Source organism: Condylura cristata, unplaced genomic scaffold (assembly GCF_000260355.1).
Source record: "Condylura cristata isolate star-nosed mole 26May11 unplaced genomic scaffold, ConCri1.0 scaffold00022, whole genome shotgun sequence".
Classification (NCBI taxonomy): Eukaryota; Metazoa; Chordata; class Mammalia; order Eulipotyphla; family Talpidae; genus Condylura; species Condylura cristata.
Window position 1 is genome coordinate 36,836,360 of NW_004567123.1, and position 7,238 is coordinate 36,843,597.

The following is a 7,238-nucleotide window of genomic DNA, read 5'->3' on the forward strand; positions in this document are numbered from 1 at the left end:
CCCCCGGCCCGACGCAGCGGCGCCTGGCGACGGGCGCGTGCCGTGACGCTCTCTCCTGTCTCCTCAGAGAAGCTGGCCAGCCCTCCAGCCTCGGCCGCCGCGTCCAGCCCTAGCTCCTCTCCGTCTCCTCAGCCCGTGTCGGAGCCTGACGTGTCCTCAGAGCCACGCCAGCCCCCCGCCAAGGGTAACGCAGTGGGGAGCGCTGCATGCGGTCCGGCCGGCCGCCTCGGGAGCGGGGTGGCCCAGCCCGGCGTGTCGGTGGAGCGGAGCGCTGGCGAGGCTGGGCGGCCGGGACCCCTCGGTGACACGGAAACGTGGGCAGAGCTGGCGCTGACCTGGGCCAGGGTCCGACCCGGTCGTCAGATGGCGCCCCTGGGGCTCTGGCGCCCGGCGTGGCTGCAGGTGTGGGGAGGCAGCGGCCCTGGCCCACGCGCTGCTGCTGCTCCAGGGTCGGGCGCCGTGGCCTCTGGCCCAGGGCCTTCGCGGTGAGGACGTGGTGCTTCCCAAGCGCAGCCCGGTGCTTTAGGCGACTGGCCTGCGCTGACCACACATGGGCTGGCAGCCAGGCCCTTGCTGTTAGAGCTGGCTGCGCCACCTGGCGCGGAGCAGAGTGCCTGTGGGGTCCTTCACCTCTGCCGACCGCCGGGTTGCACCAGGCTGAGGCCCCGTGCCCTGGGGCTGGCTTCATGCTCTGCCTGGCCGGGCAGCAGCGAGCTGGGCGCTCCCCCAGGCGACAGGACAGGCTGGGGAGGGTGGCCTGGCGGGCACCCCGGGGCGTGAGCACTGCCCTGCTCCCTGGGCCCACAGTTGAGTCTCCACGGCAAGACGTGGAGCTCCCCCAGTCACCCCGGGGCCGGGGCGGTGGACCTCGGTCTGGCCCAGCGCGGGCGGCACGGCCAGTTTCCTGGGTGGGCTGGGACGTGCGCTCTGCCCACGCGACAGGCCTGTTTCAGGGCGTCCAGTTGTGCCGGGGCGGCTCGCGTGGCGTCCCCAGCTCCCGCACCCGGAGCGAAGGGGTCCTTGTCTGGGCTGGCTGGGGGGGTTCTAGGCCGGCACCCCGGTCCCCGCAGGCCAGAGTGAACCCTGTGAGCAGTGAAACCCCTGGTGTGTCACGACTGGTGCCCCGGGCTGGCGCTCGAGGGCCCCGAGCCGGCGGGTGCTGCTCCCTGTGGCCGTGGTTCCCCGGCCCGGGGTTGCCTGCTCTGGGCCGGCACAGGGCACCGTCGGGTTCTGCTTTCTTCTGTCCACTGACGTGGCCGCCGCGGGGAGCACGCTGGGCGGGGTGTGGGCGGCGCCTGTCTGTCTGCAAAGCTCTCGCCCGCCCCGCCAGGAGCCGGCTTTCCCTCCGTCCCGGGCGGCAAGAGCCCCATGGTGGAGCAGGCCGTGCAGACCAGCTCTGTCGACAGCCTCAACGCCAAGAAGCTGCTCCCCAGCAAGGCCGCCGTGGGCACCCAGCTCAACGGCCGCCCTGCCCAGCCGGCCGGCAAGGCCACTGGCGGTACGTGTCGTCCCCCCGCGCCCGTGGGCCCCAGCCCCTGCGGCAGGTCGGGCCTGCTGCTGACGCCCTCCCGCCACCTCCCCAGACGCGGCGCAGCCGGCGGCGCAGACGCAGGGGCAGGTGAACGACGAGAACAGGCGGCCGCAGCGGAGGAGACCAGGTGCCCACCCCGCCCCGCGGCCGTGCAGGCTCGCCCGGGCCGCGCCTCACGCCCGCCCGTCTCCCGCAGGGAACAGACGGACGAGGACCCGCTCCAGGGGCCAGAACCGGCCCGCGAGCGCCAAGGAGAACACCATCAAGTTCGAGGGCGACTTCGACTTCGAGAGCGCCAACGCCCAGTTCAACCGCGAGGAGCTGGACAAGGAGTTCCGGAAGAAGCTGAACTTCAGAGGTCCGGCCACGGGGCTCGGGGCAGGGGCCGGGAGGGGCCGGGGCGCCCCTGAGCGGCAGTGTCCCCTGCAGATGAGAAGGCCGAGAAGGGGGACGAGGAGGACGCGGCGGTGGTGGCGCAGAGCGAGGAGGCCCCGGCCGAGGACGGCCACCTGGGGCCCAGCCGCTACTACGACAAGTCCAAGTCGTTCTTTGACAACATCTCCTCGGAGCTCAAGGCCAGGTGGGCCGGTGGGCGGCCCCCCGCTGTCGGCGCCCAGCGCTGTGTCCCGCTGTGCCCCTTCCTGCTGCTGCCCTTGCTCCCAGGGGTGGCTGGGCCTGGGGGTGCTCGGACACCCCGCAGCCCGGGCCCAGCACGGCAGGAAGTGGGCCGTGCAGAACCCTGGCCGGGGGGGGCTGTTCTCAGCGCCGTGAGCAGGGTGGGGTGACTGCCCTGAGTCGAGGGGTGCAGGTGGGGGCGGGGTGCCTAATGCTGAAGCCCCGAGGGTGAGGGGTGGGGCAGCTGTGCTTCCTTCCGGTCGCCCTGCAGGGCCTGCAGGCGGCTGTGCCCTTGCCTCTGCTGCCGGCCAGCTGCCGGCCTGGCCTGCGCCCCGCCCCGGTGGTATCTGCAGGGCTCTGTGTGCCCCCGAGCGGCGGGGCAACAGGCCCGAGCCTGTCCACGCAGCCCCTCGCGCTGTCCTCTGACCCGTCCCCCCAGGGGCCCAGCCTGGCTCCGGCCGCCATGCGCGGCTGTGGGTTTCAGGCTCGCTCCGTGCTCAGTTCCAGGCGGACCACGTGGGCTGAGGAGAGGAAGCTCAACACGGAGACCTTCGGGGTGTCGGGGCGGTTCCTGCGTGGCCGCAGTTTCCGGGGCGGGTTCCGAGGTGGCAGGGGCAGCGGTGCTGCCCGGCGCAACCCCACTTCTCACAGAGCAGGGACCGGCCGGGTGTGAGGCAGGAGGTGAGTGGGGCCGCCAACCCCTGGAGGGAGGGGCAGGGCTGCCCCCCAGTGGGGGGGCCTCTTCCGGCCAAAGGGGCTGTTCTGACCCCCAGCGAGGAGAGCAACCATGGCGCCAGGCGCTGTCTGCGCAGCCAGGGCAGCTCCCAGCCGCCCATCTAGCCCTGGCAGTATCGTTTCCAACAGTGGGTCACAGTTCTGTGCTCCCCCCGGGACCACCCTGGCGGGGCGGGGGGCGGGCGGAGCCTGCCGGCCAGACCCTCAGGGCAGCGTCCCCTCCGCAGGCCCCTGCTGGAGCAGCCTGGACTAGGGGTGGGCCGGCGCCCGTCACCTGCCGGAGGCCCGGGCCCTGAGCTGCTGCTTCGCTGGACCTGGCCTCAGGCTGCGCGAGCCTGGGGGTGGGCACCGCCGCAGCGGCCGCCTTTCTAGTTGGCACAGCCTGACCCTGAGGTCTTGGCGTCCGGGGCGGGCGGGTGAGGGCTCCGCGCAGAGGCCTGTCCGCACTTTGCGGCAGCTCTGGTTGGCGAGCGCAGCAGCTCCCTGGCGAATGTGGCCGGCGCCATCTCTGCCGCCACCGGCCCGGTGCTGCTGGCCCGGCACCTAGGCGGGCGTGGCCCAGCACCCAGGGCCGGGCAGGGGCACTATCATGTTGAGCCCCCAGCTGGCCCTGAGGTGCCCAACGGGGGTCCTGGCTTATGGGCGCCCACGCCCGCTCCAAGCCTGACTGGCAGGAGGGGATGGCCAGGAAGGGCCCAGGACGAGCCCCAGGCCCCCTGTGGCCAGCAGGGCAGCGCTGGACTGGGGAGCCCGGCGCGGCGGCTCGCCCACTGGACCGAGCCAGGTGGGCTGGCCGGGCACCTTCTCCTCAACTGTAAATAGTTGTCCTGTGTTCTGCAGGTGGGGGGCGGGCGGGCTGCATGGGGGGCATGTGCCTGCGGCGGGCGTGGCGCGGCCACGGTCCTCGGATGGAGGCCGCGGGCTGTTAGTTGCCGCACAAGCTTGGGTTTATTTTTGTAGGACTCTGGCTCAGAACTAGAACGCAGCAGGGGTCACTGTCGGGGCAATGTAAATTGTGACTATAAATAAACACGCAAACCTGCACGGCGCTCTGCTCGTCACTGGTGTGGTCAGCCCACTCCCTGTCCCTCGGCCGGGGCGGGCCTCTGGCTGGGCAGCAGCCTGAGGGTCCACGCCGTGGTGCCGGGTTCTGGCTCTGGCATGGGGGAGCAGGTGGGAAGCTGTGGCCTGCACGGGCGGGGGCCGAAAGCGGGCTCGAGGCTGCGCGGCCCCGAGGCTGCGCGGCCCCTGGGCCAGACCGGGACCCCAACCCACCTAGTTGAGCCTGGGGGGGCCGCCTGCTCGGCCAGAGCCCACAGACAGTCACGCTGTGGACCCCCGCTGTGTGCCCAGCGCCCGCCCAAGGGGATCCGCGCAAATCTGTCCCTTTTGCCAAGCCGGCACAGGCCGCGCTGGAGCAGAGCCCGTGGGCGGGGAGCCTTGCAGTCCTGTGCGGGAGATCAATTGGGCGCTGCCAAGCACGTGGCAGTGCCGTTCCGGGTCCCCCCCCAGCCTCACACCCTGGGGAAAACACCCACAAGTGAGCCCTGTGAGGGGCCCGAGGCGCCGGGGGTTCTGGGCGAGGGGGTGCCCCACAGCTCTGGTCTGCTGTGCCCTGATGGGAGGGGGCGCCTTGCGTGCCCCTTGGGGAAGTGTCTGTCTCCAGCCTGCCCCGTTCTCAGCCTTGCAAGTCCGGTTTTGCCCCTGCAGACCTGAGGTCGCGCTCGGCGCACCTGGTGCCTGGTTGGCGGTGAAAGGATGGTGCCACCTCCTGGCCACTGATGCCAGGGCCTGCCCGCGTCCCAGGGGCCGCGCGCCAGTAAAGAGGCCAAGCCCCAGGGTGGTCACAAAAGGGGTTTACTGTGGGTCTGCGAGACGCGGGCCGCCGAGGCTTACGCCTTCTGCTGCTTTCTTCTCTCTCTGTTTCAGCGACGTACTTCTCAACCTACGACGCCTTCTTCTGCTTCTTCTTCTCGTTCTCCTCTTTCTCTTTTTCAATTTCGGCGACGTACTTCTCAATCTCTTCAGGGTTTAAAATCTACCAGATGAGAAGACGTTTCAGTGAGCCCCGGGGACGAGTCCCCACGGCAGCCGGCCAAGTGCCCGACGGGGCCACGGCACTGGACGCAAGCCGCTGCCCCCCTCCCCCAGGCGAGGCCGTCACCTTGAGTGGCTGGTCCCTGCGCATCACAGCCAGCTCGATGTTCTTGCCCCCCGACTGGACCACCTTGGCGGGATAGAAGCGCACCGGTCACTCCGCCCCTGCCGGTGCTCCGGGCAACCCCGGTGGCCAGCCCAGCCAGGGTGGTGCTCCATCCACCCCAACCCACCCCGCTAGGGCTAGTGCCCTTCCCGCTGCGGGCCTACTTCCAGGAGGGCCTTGATGACCAGCTTCACGGTCAGGTCGTCCGTGTCGATGGCCTCGTCAGTGTAGTTCTTCTCCAGGAACTCCCGCACCGACTTGGCGCCCCTGCCGATGGCGTTGGCCTGAAAGAGACGCGTGACGGCGCTCGGCCGGCCATGCCCACCGCAGGCCGCTCCAGGGCCTGTGGCCGCGGCAGCCCCTTCCCGAGGGCTCAGGCGCTGCCCACGTCCCTCTCGGGAGGCTTCGGACAGTGCCCGGCCTGCGCCCCGCCCTGAAGCCAGGGGGCCGTCCTCACCTTCCAGGCGTGGTACGTGCCCGAGGGGTCGGTCTGGTAGAGGCGGGGGGTGCCGTCGAAGTCGAAGCCCACGATGAGGGCGGAGATGCCGAAGGGCCGGCGCCCGTTGCTCTGCGTGTAGCGCTGGCGGGGAGGCGTGTCAGGCCCGGCCCAGCCGGCGGTGGCCCCAGGACAACCGAGCCCCTGACCCTTCTCTGGCCGGGCAGGTCCCACCCGGCACCGGGGCTGGGGGCACCTGGCCTGCGCCGCGCGGCCCGGGGAGGTCCGCCCGGCCCGCCCAGCCCGCCTGGCCGCAGGGCCGTGGCTCCCGCCATGTGGCTGGCTGGCCGCCGATGGCAGAACAAAGGGCCGCGTCCCCGCAGGGAGGGAACGAGACAGGCCCAGCAGCGCGGGGACGCCCCACACAGGCGGCGGCCGCGGACACATCCCCGCGATGGCCGCTGCCCACCTGCTTCAGGCTGGCGATGTAGCGGGTGATGTACTCCACGGTCACCGGGTCCTCCACTGTCAGCCGGTGGCTCTGGCACTCCACCCGGGCGCGGTTGATGACGATCCGGGCGTCGGCGGTGAGGCCTGCGAGGGGGCGCAGAGAACCCTGCTGGGCCTGGCTCCCCCCGACGCCCGCAGGCCGGTCCTGGGCGACCACCCCACCCTCCGAGCCCCGTGGGGCGCGGGGGCACGTCAGCGCACGGGTCCCGGCTCTCCCGCCCCAGGACCCGCGGCCAGCGGCCAGCTCACCGGCGAAGGCCATGCAGACGTTGTCGTCCAGGGCGCAGATCTTGCGCACGGTCCGCTCATCCTGCAGCTTGGCCACCGACTTCTTCTCCACCCCGAGGACCACGATGTCTCTTCCCCGCACGCCCACCTGCAGCGAGAGCGTGGTGGTCAGGCGCGGCCGCCAGCAGGCACCGCGGCCACCCTGCCTCCCGCGGCCAGCAGCCTGGCCCCGGCAGCCGGCGTGCACAAGCAAGGGTCACAGGCCGGGTCTGGACGGGCGGCCGCAGGCAACAGCCAGGCCCACACCGGTAAGGCCGTGATGGGGCCGGTCTGTGCCCCCTGCGCCAGACCGTGGCTCCAGCTCCACCCACCCTCAGGGGCGGCGGGAGCGGGACACGAGTGGACAGTCACGGACAGTCATGGACAGTCTCTCCAAGAAGCCTGCCCACAGCAGCCACCCGCCCTGTCCCGTGGCACCCTGAAACCCACAGGGCCACGGCTGGGTCAGCATGGCAGGGACACTGGCTGCCCCCATTCTCCCCCCTCCCAGCTTCACTTGGGAGCCCCCCCCCTTCCTCTGCGGGTCAAGCAACCACGTGGCTGGCCAGAGGGAGACCTGGGAGGGCCGACGCCCCCTGCTCTACGAGTTTTGGGCCACAGGATGGGCTCTGGGGTTTCACTTCCAGGCAGACTCGGATAAACACAACCCGTGGACGCCCCCGGCCTTGGCCAGCATGGATGCGGACCGAGTGCCCACTGGTGGCCCGAGTGGCCCGAGCAGGGCTCAGGGTGGGCGCCAGGCAGTGAGCTTTCCCTCGTGGGGGCCTGGCTGGGGTGGCGCCCGGCCCAAGCACTCGTTTCCGCCACGGGCACGTGCAGAACGCACCTGCGCCGCCCGCACGGGCCCCGACACCTGCGGGCAAAGGCGGCGCGCCAAGATGGCCGGCCAGGCTGCTCCGCCTCGGGCGTCCGGCCCCCAG

The 7,238-nt window shown here is 71.6% G+C and overlaps 2 protein-coding genes across 2 annotated transcripts in view; one reads left to right on the forward strand and one right to left on the reverse strand.

The window, feature by feature from the left end:
• Positions 1 to 3,925, forward strand: part of LSM14B (LSM14B, SCD6 homolog B (S. cerevisiae)) — a 5,179-nt gene extending 1,254 nt beyond the window's left edge. Inside the window, exons 2-8 of the mRNA XM_012728152.1 lie at positions 2 to 184; positions 1,331 to 1,498; positions 1,584 to 1,658; positions 1,728 to 1,889; positions 1,961 to 2,111; positions 2,648 to 2,827; positions 3,109 to 3,925. Coding sequence (XP_012583606.1) covers positions 2 to 184; positions 1,331 to 1,498; positions 1,584 to 1,658; positions 1,728 to 1,889; positions 1,961 to 2,111; positions 2,648 to 2,819 — 911 coding nt within the window. The 3' untranslated portion in view covers positions 2,820 to 2,827; positions 3,109 to 3,925. The remainder of the gene's footprint in view (position 1; positions 185 to 1,330; positions 1,499 to 1,583; positions 1,659 to 1,727; positions 1,890 to 1,960; positions 2,112 to 2,647; positions 2,828 to 3,108) is intronic.
• A 796-nt stretch (positions 3,926 to 4,721) lies between these two features.
• PSMA7 (proteasome (prosome, macropain) subunit, alpha type, 7) overlaps positions 4,722 to 7,238 on the reverse strand; it is a 5,197-nt gene continuing 2,680 nt past the window's right edge. Inside the window, exons 3-9 of the mRNA XM_012728153.1 lie at positions 7,145 to 7,171; positions 6,280 to 6,481; positions 5,990 to 6,114; positions 5,542 to 5,664; positions 5,249 to 5,368; positions 5,046 to 5,108; positions 4,722 to 4,919 (exon numbers count right to left, since the gene is read on the reverse strand). Coding sequence (XP_012583607.1) covers positions 4,827 to 4,919; positions 5,046 to 5,108; positions 5,249 to 5,368; positions 5,542 to 5,664; positions 5,990 to 6,114; positions 6,280 to 6,481; positions 7,145 to 7,171 — 753 coding nt within the window. The 3' untranslated portion in view covers positions 4,722 to 4,826. The remainder of the gene's footprint in view (positions 4,920 to 5,045; positions 5,109 to 5,248; positions 5,369 to 5,541; positions 5,665 to 5,989; positions 6,115 to 6,279; positions 6,482 to 7,144; positions 7,172 to 7,238) is intronic.